Genomic DNA, 13174 nt, shown 5'->3' on the forward strand with positions numbered 1-13174 from the left:
CCACAGTCCCACACGGTGACATGATATCATTGACGTGATGTGTAAATGAGCGATAGAAAACCGCAAATGTCATCATTCCCCAAGAAATTGTGTGGGCGCCCCGTGCGGCTGCCCATGTCGCCTATACCTACATTTGTTACTGATTACATAGTAACCTGAAAGCCACATTCTAAATGGAGCGAAGGCGTCCATATCTTACACAGTTAATGATAGTACACAGAAGTTGTGACGATACGCTAAAGTGGCAACTTGCTTGTCTGACATGTCAATAAGGCATCATGGTCATGTGACACAGGAACATCGTGCACCTAGTATGTGAGGATGGCTGGGGGTAGTCCGGATATGGTCAGATTTTTCCTGCAATCTAGAGCCATAATCATTATGCTTAATTCTATGTCAAAAATATGTATATTTTTCTGCATAGCTAAGCATACCTCTTCAGCTGTCTCTATCATCCTGACTGTTGGTTATTTTTTTTAAAGAAACTAAATATGCTTCTCTGCTCAAATCTGGGTAAAAGATAGAAAGGAGTGTGAGTACATTTAGATATGGCTTGCTTTTCTAAAGTCTACCAACCTTACCAGCAGGCATGCCAGCTAAGATAGACAAGCTAGATACTCTAACTTGATTGATAGCCTGAAATGGCTTCTTGGTAGGTAGTTATGATGTTGGGAGATTGCAAACATATTTGGGCTAGCTAAAGTCAACTCCATAAATTTGCCAAGTGGCTAGTAGTATTACAGAGAAAAAAAAGAGAAAAAAATACACTACATGACTAAATGTATGTAGACATTTCATTTCATTAGCATTAATATGGAATTGGTCCCCCTTTTGCAGCCTCCACTCTTCTGGGAAGACATTCCACTAGATGTTGGAACATTGTTGCCGGGACTTGCTTCTATTTAGCCACAAGAGCATTAGTGAGGTTAGGCACTGATGTTGGGGGATTAGGCCTGGCTTGCAGTGGCCATTCCAATTTATCCCAAAGGTGTCCGATGGGGTTGAGGTCAGGGCTCTGTGCAGGCCAGTCACGTTCTTCCACACCAATTTCGACAAACCATTTCTGTATGGACCTCGCTTTGTGTTATGGGGGCATTGTCATGCTGAAACAGGAAACGGCATTCCACAAACTGTTGCCACAAAGTTGAAAGCATAGAATCGTCTAGAATGTCATTCTTCATTGTATGCTGTAGCATTAAGATTTCCCTTCACTGGAACAAGGGGACCTAGCCCAAACCATGAAAAACATCCCCAGACCATTATTCCAACTTTAAAGTTGGCACTATGCATTGGGGCTAGTAGCATTCTCCTGGCATCCACCAAACCCAGATTAGTCTGTTGGAATGCCAGATGGTTTGCTGCTGGTCGGCCATGGAAACCCATTTCATGAAGCTCCTGACGATCAGTTATTGTGCTGACGTTGCTTCCAGAGGCAGTTTGGAACTCGGTAGTGAGTGTTGCAATAGAGGACAGACGATTTTTACGCGCTACGCGCTTCAGCACTCGACTGTCCAGTTCTGTGAAGTTTTGTGGCCACCACTTTGCAACTGAGCCGTTGTCGCTCCTTCCCAATAACAGCCCGTACAGTTGACCAGGACAGCTCTAGCAGGGCATACATTTGACGAACTGACTTGTTGGAAAGGTGGTGCCCTATGACGATGCCAAGTTGAAAGTCACTGAGCTCTTCAGTAAGGCCATTCTACTGACTATGTTCGTCTATGGAGATTGCATGTCGGTGTACTCGATTTTATACACCTGTCAGCAATGGGTTTGGCTGAAATAGCCGAATCTACTCATTTGAACAGGTGTCCACATACTTTTGTGTATATATTGTGTATATAAACAGGACAAATCTGAGGGGCCATGTGCCCCCTATGAGAATGACGACTGCTAAAACTTTGTGTTGTGTTTTGACAGAGTGGAGAAACGGAGCCCCTAGACCTGGGGGCGCCCATATCCAGTCTGGACGGCCTGCGTGTGGTATTGGAGAGAGCAGACCCTGTTGCCTCAGGGAAAGGTAAGACAGCCCATCACACCGAACACCAAAACATGCACTAAAACGCAGATGATAGATAGATAATGAAGTAAGCCAACATTCCATCTCAGAGATAACGCCTACAGTGACCTAGCCTGATCCCAGATCTGTTTGTCTTGCCAAGTCCTATGGTCATTGATTTGGCATGACAAACGAACAAACATTAGTTGGCTATACAGCACAAACACTCAAACCCCCCAAACAGCCACCAAGATAGTGGCTTGAGAAATCCAATCCAATTCCTCCAATGTTGGACTGGTGCTTCAGCCTGTCTGTTTCCAGGAATTCAAACAGCTCTTGTAATCAATGTCCTGTTTTGTTCCCACTGACTTCCAGTGATAAACAAAGATATCAGAGTGATGGAGGACATGTGGGATGATTCATTGGCTCCTATTTACCTCACTGTTGTTTTTTTCTCTCTGTAGACTCTAAGTCCAAGTCAGGTTCCTTGAAAGCACATCCGCCATCATTGACCACCAAGAGTCTTTCTGCAACAGTAAGGAGACCACCATCATCCTCCTCCTTTATTCCTGTTTTCACTTTCTCAAGTATCCTTGAATTTCTAAATGTGCTGTAACTCCCCTGCTATGCTGCTTCTTAACAACTTAATGTCACATAATAATTGCTCAAGTGCTATACTCTACTTTGTTCCTGGCTCTTTGTCATGTTGTTTCTTCCTTAAATGCTGGCTGTAGCTGACTTGAACCCTGGCTGACCTCCCACTTTATAGTTCAGCCTCCAGGTCACCTTTGTAGTTGCGATCCGACCTTGTCTCATAGGGATTTACTAAGCATAAAAGAAGCATAAAAAGAAACAACAAGCATCAAAGAGACCACACGCTCGTGTTTTATGGTTGTTTTTTGTGTTTCCTATAGTTAATAACAGGGCACAGGTGCGAACACTTAAGTCAATCTGCCCAGGATGTGTTGTAGTGGTGTTAGTACAGGGCATGCACAACCTCCTCCCTCACCCCCTTAATGGAGTGCGTTGTTATTGTTGCGTCTGCAGGGAGATGACAGGTCGTCAGGAAAGGCAAGCGGACCAGATCCGTCGCTCCCTGCGGAAAAGGGAAAGCCGAAAAAGATTAATATAGATGAAGCTGAAGGTAAATCCCCCTCTTTTTCTAACGTTCTGTTGCTTCTCTGAGCTTTGCTTCGCTGCGTCACTAACACCAGCTGTAAAAGAATCCTTCAACCTTCATGGTTATCTGTCAGTGCAGCTTGGGACTGTGTACTGTGCACGTTAAATGATCTAATCCCCTTTTTATTTGACCTATTTTCTTGTTCTTTGTGAGGGTTATAGATCGGGTTGCAAAATGATGGTAACTTTCCTTTCTGGAATTTTTTGGGGGGGAAAGTTACTTGAATTTTGCAACCATATTATTATATATATATTTTTCCCCCTCTTTTTTTATACCCCTTTTTTCTCCCCAATTTCATGGTGTCCAATTGGTAGTTACAGTCGTGTCTCATCACTGCAACTCCCTTGGGAGAGGCGAAGGTCGAGAGCCGTGCGTCCTCCGAAACACAACCCAACCAAGCCGCACTGCTTCTTGACACAATGCCCACTTAACCCAGAAGCCAGCCGCACCAATGTGTTGGCCCCCTTGATTTGATTTGATTTTGAAAACACGTACACCTGGCTACCGTGTCAGCGTGCACTGCGCCCGCCCCGCCACAGGAGTCGCTAGTGCGCAATGGTACAAGGACATCCCGGGCGGCCAAACCCTCACGACGCTGGGCCAATTGTGCTCCGCCCCATGGTTCTCCCCGTCATGGCCTACAACCCTAGTTAAAGGAATATGAAGTAACTCTACTGCTTTCTCTCTCTTTAGAATTCTTTGAGCTCCTGAGCCGGGCGCAGAGCAACCGGAGAAATGACCAGAGAGGCCTCCTGAACAAAGAGGACCTGGAGTTACCTGACTTCCTGCGGTTAACCTCCGGTCCCCCCTCCACTGCCTCCCTAGACATGGCCTGCTCCACACCCACCTCCATCAAACAGGGCCAGGGGGCTGGCAGGGAGAACGGGGTTAGCGGTGCCCCCGCCCGCGGCCCCCTCAACGCCAGCCTGCGCTCTGAGAGCCTGGACTCCTCCCTCAGCAGCACCAACGGACACCCCCACCCAGCTGCGGGGCGCCGGGCGCTTCTACCCCCACCCCGCATCCCCGTCCCCCCCTTCAGCGCCGCCCTCTCACCCATCCCCCGCCCCTCGGAGTCTAGAGGCCCGGCCCTCAGGACACTGGAGGAAGACACCCACGCTGACCTGACCCTGGTGGGCGAGGGAGACATCACCAGCCCCAACAGCACCTTGTTGGCCCCTGCGCTGCTGTCCCACGAGGGCAACTTCCTCCCTCCTTCGCCATGCGCCAACTCCTTCCATGATGGTGGTGGGAATGGCCAGTCAAGCTCAGGTATTTCCCCAGTGTGACTATGCATAAGTGTGTTGGTGTGTGTGTGCGTGTATGTGTTTGTGTGTGTGTGAGAGTTTGTGATTGTGTGTGTGTCTGAGGGTGACCTGACCTCCAACGACAACTCCTTTTATACTGACTTCAATGCACTTTATTTACAACTGAAAATGTATTCTCTCTCAGTAGTACCCCAGTCATTTTTTCCCCTTTGAATATTTTCTAATGAACATAGATAGCGTTGTTTATGTGGTCACTTTCAATAGTAAGTTCCGCTCAATTGTAAATAGTGATGTATATATTTGAAATGAATGACATTTATATTCACACACCACTGAACTGATGGGTTTTATAACTTAACTGAGACTTGAGGTGAAAGTAAATCTTAGAAAGTTTCATATTGTTGTACCACAGAGGTTATATGAGGATGCAGGTGGATAAAAACTTGTTTCATAATGCCTACATATTGTAATGCTGTAATACTCAACATGACAGTTGTCATTACAATACATGAAAAATAGACATACTATAATTTGACAGCAACCAATTGTAGTGAGCTAGAATTACCATGCAAGTGTGAATTGTTTGATTGATTCAAATAGAGAACCTGGAATAGATTTCAATGAGTCACAGCCTTTCATGTCAATAAAATGCTCAATGCCGGCATTATGAATGTATAATTGGAGTACGGTCCTAAACCCAGTACATAGCTACAGACAAGATAGAACGTAACCAAAGCGTTATTGTTTTTTTTAAAGATGATCATGATTGTTCTTACCTGCCTGTACTTTTTTAAAACCGAAAAGCTGTATTTACTTTCATCCCATCCTCTAATGCAATTCAACAATTTTGCTCAGATTTTTTCCTGGTAATACATAGAAGGAAAACTGAACCAGTTTCTTCACAAGATGTTGATAATTATAGAGTCCTTGATGAAAAAAACAGTAATGATAGAGGTCCTTTTGAAATGAACGGTATCATTGTTGAATTGCGTGTCACACTGTCTGGAAATATCCTCTCTCTCTGTAGATGCTTGTTGTAGATGATCATGACAATTAATTCTGTATCTGTGCTTGATTAGATCTAATAAATGTTAGACCTGGAATCACATCATCTGTCTTTTTACACGTTTGTGATCTCAAATTCAGTTACCACTCCATGCCTCTTCTTCTCCAACTTCCCCTAACACTACATACATCTCTTTCATTTAGTTTGTCTTCCACCTCCTTCCCGACCTGTGCTTGCATGGTAGCTGCTTTGTCTCTGCGCTTCTGGGAAGCTTGTGGCATCTGTGTCAGAGTAATTCTGACTTGTTTGTGTGTAGTTCTGATTGTTGTGTCTGTGTGAGAGGTCATTCGGTAGCGTTTGTGTTGTTTGTGTGTAATTCTGCCTGTTTTGTCTTTCTTGTTTTAGTCTGTCTTTCTAAGGGATTGAATCATGTCTGTAACTTTCCCATAATTCCTAGGTTTTCCAGAACTCCCAGTTGTAAGACTCCCAGCTTTCCGGCTTCTTCCTTCCTGATTCCAGGAATCTTCCAACCAGGATTTCTGGAAAAGCTGAGAATTTTGGGAATGTTACTGGAATTTTGCAACACTAGACTTTTTATTGCTTTCACTAATGTACCTCAGCTAATGCATAATGCTTTCTCTATGAGCAGTGAAGAGCTGTATCAGTCCTGAACATGGATTTCCTTGTCCATACCCCCTTACCAACTGGTCAGTTTCTAGTTCTCCACTACGTAGTAAGTCGGGTTGATAGTCACGGTGAGCCTGATAAGTTTGTGAATGCAGTCAACTAACTCCCGATAAATTCAGTTTTACAATTTTCAATTAAATGACAAATTTGATTGAGTGCACTCTACCACAACAGTCCCAAGCTGTTGCATTTATCTGGAGTCAACTGTATGTCATTCACTATCTCTATTGGGGCGGGTAAGTCTGTCAAAACAGAATGAACAGTTGATTGTGGTGGGCAGGGCATCCATCATAATCACCAACATTATCCGCCACAGTTATTTATTGTTGTCACAAGACAACCAGTTTAGCTGTGTGATTTCATTGCAGTCTTTTCTCACCTGTGCTCAAAAGCCATATTAGAGTAATAACAACACACTTTGATGTCCCAATTTAAAAGGAAGCCTTATCCAGCTGTGCTGTTTGAAGATCTGTACAGCTAACAAAGGAATTAAGAGATGGCTAGAATTCTAGTTTTTTTTAACATGGACTATTTTAAGTACTGTCTCTAACAGCATTTGTTTTGTTTTACTTGCGCTTGATTGAGCTTGTCTGGCACAATGGAACCAGTGGAATAGTCCCCAAAGTGCAAACCCTGTCCATTTAGCACTCCAGGCAGGCTCAATCAATCGCTGACAGTATTTGAAAGAAAACAAATTCTATTTGAACCTAGTCCTGCAGCTTCGAGGATGGATTACTTCAAAGTATACAGAGGCCATCACTCAGGTGGACACCATGCATCTAGCCCTGACTTTTTCTCAATAGCTCTGTCAATAGATAAATGTACTGTGATATGTGTACACAAGTCGATATGAGAGGTTAGTATAAGCCTCGCAGTGAGTTTCTCTCTGCTCTTCTGTTCTGGTTGCTAAGCGCATCAGCCTGTCCCTTCCACCTTGGGAACCATGGTAACGTGTCCAACTTGCATGAGTTGACTGTTTTGCTGCAGAGAGAAACTATTGCTCGCTCTCTCTCTACATCTGAAAGGAAAAACATTTCTGTCACGTTATCATGGTTATCATGGTCGTGTAATTAAAAACCTTGAACCCTTAAAGAGGACAAACTGACACCGCAGCCTATGGTCTATGTTCCCTTGGGTTTACTTAGAGGAGTGGAACGGAGTTCCCCTCCACCTTGAGTTAGTGGTTAATGAACTAATTAAGTTAAGGATGAAAAAGCTAGGGATTCTTAGCCTGGTCCCAGATCTGTTTGTGCCTACTCCATTGCTGTCAGTCAAGCCTATCATGTATGCATGACAATGAGTGTGACAGGGAGTTGGCCTGATGGCATCAACAGACTGGCATTCAGACTTAGTGGTTCTGGGGTCAGCTCCTATAGGATATCCCAATTCAATCCCTGACTACAATGTTAATGTAAACTCATGTTGAAAACAAAACACTGGTCTGCTAGGGTCACTCCACCTGATGTGAAATAACCAATATGCCCTTATGAGTGTGATGTGTTGAGATTAATTTACCATTTTAATATCTAAAAGATATCAGCTGTTATCTATTTTAATGATTGTTTTTGCTTTCCATGTAAAATCAAATGATGGTTGTGCGCCTGGTCAGATAATCATGTATTGCTAATTGCTTTCTAATTAATACTTTAGTCCACCAGAGGGCGACAGTATATAGTTAAACTGTTGTTCCACTACCATGCATTGCATCAACGTCATCTGCCATACTAGGGCATTTGAGGATAAGCACAAGCCTGTTCCACTTTCTAGTCATAGCAAAGAACCAATACATAAACACATAAAATTAGACTTCCTCCCATTTCTCGTTGCCCGTGTTTGGGATATCCTGTTTTCACTGTATTTATCATATCAAGTGCAGGCTTATAGTATTAGGCTTTGATGTCATCGCCCATATCTGGAATTTAGAAAACTTTTTTACTTTAAAATGCAATTGACCACTTAGGCACAAGGTTAAGCTTAGTATCCACCCCAATGCAGCTACTTCTTAACAACAAAATGAAAATGTAATAAAAACACAATTAGCTTACACTGATTCAGAATTCTTGCCTGAGGGACCTAGTGATCCTTTAGCCTCACGTTATATCTCACTGTCTTCTCCATCTGTCTGAATATATCTCACTGTCTTCTCCATCTGTCTGAATGACACACCTGAATGCTGGCTACAGCTGACCCTGAATCAGTCTTATCATCCATCTGGCAGAAACTAGGGGGCCTTGTGGCTGATCTCAGCTAGCCTTAGTGAGCTGTGCAGCTGGTTCTGTTTCAAACTGGCCCTGGGGAGAAATGGTCTGACTAGGCGAGTCTGGTGCCATGGCCCATTGACGGACAAGAACCCGACAGCCAGCCAGCACAGGCTCATGTTACGAACAGTGCCAAGACAGAAATTATACCTCTCAACTCAAATAGGCCTACTGTAATGAGAGAATGTTTATTCCAGACCACTTCGATCGTGCCTTAGGAATGTATTCACACCACTTGACTTTTTCCACTCTTTGTTGTGTTACAAAGCGGGATTAAAATGCATTTAATTGTAATTTTTGTCAACAATCTACACAAAATAGTATCGGTCCAAGAGGCTTCTAAACAGCTTCTTCCACTAAGCCATAAGACTCCTGAACATCTAATCAAATGCTACTCAGACTATTTGGATTGCCCCCCCCCCCCACCACACTTTTACACTCCTGCTACTCCTGTTATTATCTATGCATAGTCTACCTACATGTACATACATTATTACCTCAATTACCTCAACTAACCGGTGCCCCCGCACATTGACTCTGTACCGGTACCCCCTGTATATAGCCTTGCTATTGTTATTTTACTGCTCTCTTTAATTATTTGTTACTTTAATTTCTTATTTGTAATTTTTTTAAACTGCATTGTTGGTTAGGGCTTGTAAGTAAGCATTTTACTGTTAAGGTCTAGCTAGACCTGTTGTATTCGGCACATGTGACAAATACAATTTGATTTGATTTAATTGTATGATATTTGCACATTATTCTGTTAGTGAACCAGGCGAGGCAGTCATTAGAGAAACCAAGGCTGTTGAGTCTGCCGATAAGAATACTGTGATTGACAAAGTCGAAAGCCTTGGCCAGGTCGATGAAGATGGCTGCACAGTACTGTCTTTTATCGATGGAGGTTATGATAGATACCTTGAGCGTGGCTGAGGTGCAACCGTGACCAGCTCGGAAACCAGATTGCATAGCGGAGAAGGTACGGTGGGATTCGAAATGGTCGGTGATCAGTTTGTTCACTTGGCTTTCGAAGACTTTAGGGGGTGCAGAGCTGTTGGCCAGGTGGAAAGCATGGCCAGACGTAGAGAAATGCTTATTGAAATTCTCGATTATCGTTGGTGACAGTGTTTCCTAGCCTCAGTGCAGTGGGCAGCTGGGAGGAGGTGCTCTTATTCTTCATGGACTTTACAGTGTCCCAAAACTTTTTGGAATTAGTGCTGCAGGATGCAACTTTCTGTTTGAAAAAGCTAGCCTTACCTTTCCTAACTGACTGTGTATATTGGTTCCTGACTTCCCTGAAAAGTTGCATATCGCGGGGACTATTCGATGCTAGTGCAGTACGCCACAGTTTTTGTGCTGGTCAAGGGCAGTCAAGTCTGGAGTGAACCAAGGGCTATATCTGTTCTTAGTTCAACATTTTTTGAAAGGGGCATGCTTATTTAAGACGGTGAGGAAAGCACTTTTAAAGAAAAACCAGGCATCCTCTACTAACGGGATGAGGTCAATATCCTTTCAGGATACCCGGGCCAGGTCGATTAGAAAGGCCTACCCATAACAGATGCAGGCAATGAGGCAGTGATTGCTGAGATCCTGGTTGAAAACATCAGAAGTGTATTTAGAGGGCAAGTTGGTCAGGATGATATCTATGAGGGTGCCCATGTTTATGGATTTGGGGTTGTACCTGGTAGGTTCCTTGATAATTTGTGTGAGATTGAGGGCATCTAACTTAGATTGTAGGATGGCCAGGGTATTAAGCATATCCCAGTTTAGGTCACCTAACAGTACGAACTCTGACGATAGATGGGGGGCAATCAATTCACATATGGTGTCCAGGGCACAGCTGGGAGCTGAGGGGGAGTCTGTAACAAGCGGCAACAATGAGGACTTATTTCTGGAGTAATGGATTTTTAAAAGTGGAAGCTCGAACTGTTTGGGCATAGACCTTGATAGTTTGACAGATCTCTGCAGGCTATCTCTACAGTAGATTGAAACTCCGCCCTCTTTAGCAGCTTTATCTTGACGGAAAATGTTGTAATTGGGGATGGAAATTTCAGAATTTATGGTGGCCTTCCTATGCCAGGATTCAGACACGACTAGGACATCAGGATTGGTGGAGTGTGCTAAAGCAGTGAATATAGCAAACTTAGAGAGGAGGCCTCTAATGTTAACATGCATGAACCCAAGGCTTTTACGGTTACAGTCAAGTCAACAAATGAGAGAGCCTGGGGACACACAGAGCCTGGGTTAACCTCTACATCTCCAGAGGAACAGAAGAGGAAGTAGGACAAGGGTACGGCTAAAGGCTATAAGAAATGGTCATCTAGTGCGTTGGGAACAGAGAATAAAAGGAGCAAATTTCTGGGCGTGGTAGGATAGATTCAGGGCATAATGTACAGACATGAGTATGATAGGGTGTGAGTACAGTGGAGGTAAACCTAGGCATTGAGTAATGATGAGAGAGGTTGCATCTCTGGAGGCACCAGTTAAGCTAGGTGCGGTCTCCGCATGTGTGGGGGGTGGGACAAAGGAGCTATCTGAAGCATGTTGAGGCATGTTGACTAGGGGCTCCGCAGTAAAATTAAACAATGAGAGCTACCCTAAACAACAGTATACAAGGCATATTGACATTAGAGAGAGGCATAAAGCCATCACAGGTGTTGATTGGGAGAGCTAAGACAACAACGGGTAAGGCAACAACGGGTAAACAGCTAAGACAACAACAGCGGGTAAATGGCGACGAATGGGCAGATAGGGTCAGAACACAGGGCCTGAGTTCGAGGCTGGGGCCGCAAGAAACAAAATGAAGTACTGTGTTAATGAACAGTCCAGCAGGCATCAGCTGTGTAGCTGTGTGATCATAGGGTTCAATAGATGCAATAGATGGGCAGCCGTTCGGTAGTCGTTACTATGCTAAGCGAGCGGGAGACACGGCATTCAGAAAAGCTAGCGGGCCGGGGATAGCAGATGGGTCTTCACCGACATCCACGACGCAGAGGCCGGTTGAGAGCACATCGGCCGAATTACGTCAGCAGACCAGCAGACCAGTCGTGATGGATTGGCGGGGCTCCGTGTCGATAAAGGGTCCAGGCCAATTGGCAATAGAGGTATTGTAGTTGGTGTACTTCGTTTGCTAGCCGGGAGATGGGCCTAGCTCTAGGCTAGCTCGACGCTAACTGGTGCTTGCTTCTGGACAAGGGCGTTAGCCACAATAGCCACTCGGTAGCAGCTAGCTAGCTGTGATGATCCGGTGTAATGGTACAGAGCTTGCGGCAGGAATCCGGTGATGTAGTTGAAAAAAGCAGTCAGATATGCTCAGGGCTGATATCGCGCTGTGCAGACTGGCAGGTATTATCCGGGCTATCCGGGCTAAAGCGGCTGGTGTCTGAGCTAAAGGTAAAGACCGCTAACAGTGACTAAATAGCTATTAGCTAATTAGCTGGCTAGCTTCTGATGGAGGTTCCAGTTCTAAGGTCGAAAAAATAGCAAATTCGTATCACATTGGGTGAGGCGGGTTGCAGGAAGGTATATTTAATTCAAAAATGGAAAAAGAGATTGAAATATATTGAAATGTATACAAAAAAACAAGAAGAAAATATTTACAAGGGGCAAAAACAAACAAGTCTACACTATCTTGGATCTATAAGAATTGTGGAGGAATAAGTATTGTGGATATAAGTATTGTGGAGGAATAATACATTATGGCCCTTGCTCTTGCAAAACATTTTTTTTTCTTTGTATTAGATTTTACCAGATCTAATGTGTTATATTCTCCTACATTCCTTTAACATTTCCACAAACTTCAAAGTGTTTCCTTTCAAATGGTACCAAGAAGATGCTTCAGGGCCTGAGCTACAGGCAGTTAGATTTGGGTGTGTCATTTTAGGCGAAAATTGAAAAAAGGGTTCCAATCCTTCAAAATCTTTCAAGCTCTGAAGTTGGTTGTTGATCATTGCTAGACTGACATTTTCAAGTCTTACCATAGATTTTCAAGTCGATTTAAGTCAAAACTGTAACTAGGCCAATCAGGAACATTCAATGTCGTCTTGCTTAGCAACTCCCGTGTATATTTGGCCTTGTGCTGAAAGGTGAATTTGTCTCCCAGTGTTGGAAAGCAGACTGAACCAGGTTTTTCTCTAGGATTTTGCCTCTGCTTAGCTCTATTCTGTTTATTTTTATCCTAAAAAATGACAAGCATACCCATAACATGATGCAGCCACTACCATGCTTGAAATTATGAAGAGTGGTACTCTGTGATGTGTTATATTGCTTTGTGCTTTGTATTCAGGACTTCAAGTTAATTTCTTTCCCACATTTTTTTGCAGTTTTAATTTAGTGGCTTATTGCAAACAGGATGCATCTTTTGGAATATTTGTATTCTGTACAGGCTTCCTTTTTTCACTCTGTCAATTAGGTTAGTATTGTGGAGTAACTGCAATGCTGTTGATCCATCCTCAGTTTTCTATCACAGCCATTAAACTCTGTAACTGTTTAAATGTCACTATTGGCTTCATGGTGAAATCCCTGAGTGCTTTCCTTTCTCTCTGGCAACTGAGTAAGAAGGACGCCTGTATCTTTGTATTGAGTGGGTGTATTGATACACCATCCAAAGTGTAATTAATAACTTCACCATGCTCAAAGGGATATTAAATGTCTGCTTTTTTATTTATAGCCATATACCAATAGGTGCCCTTCTTTGTGAGGCATTGGAAAACCTCCTTGATCGTAATGGTTGAATCTGTGTTTGAAATTCACTGCTCAACTGAGGGACCTTAGAATTTTCTGAAT

General features: G+C 43.6%; 1 protein-coding gene across 1 annotated transcript in view; it reads left to right on the forward strand.

Annotated features, from left to right (window-relative positions):
- The window catches only part of LOC112260015 (regulator of G-protein signaling 12-like), a gene marked incomplete at its 5' end in the record, with an annotated part of 69945 nt that overhangs the window by 50071 nt on the left and 6700 nt on the right, over positions 1-13174 (forward strand). The window contains 4 exon segments of the mRNA XM_024434794.2: positions 1918-2017; positions 2461-2531; positions 3044-3140; positions 3870-4445. Coding sequence (XP_024290562.2) covers positions 1918-2017; positions 2461-2531; positions 3044-3140; positions 3870-4445 — 844 coding nt within the window.

The sequence above is a fragment of the Oncorhynchus tshawytscha genome, linkage group LG10, assembly GCF_018296145.1.
Source record: "Oncorhynchus tshawytscha isolate Ot180627B linkage group LG10, Otsh_v2.0, whole genome shotgun sequence".
NCBI classification, from domain to species: Eukaryota; Metazoa; Chordata; class Actinopteri; order Salmoniformes; family Salmonidae; genus Oncorhynchus; species Oncorhynchus tshawytscha.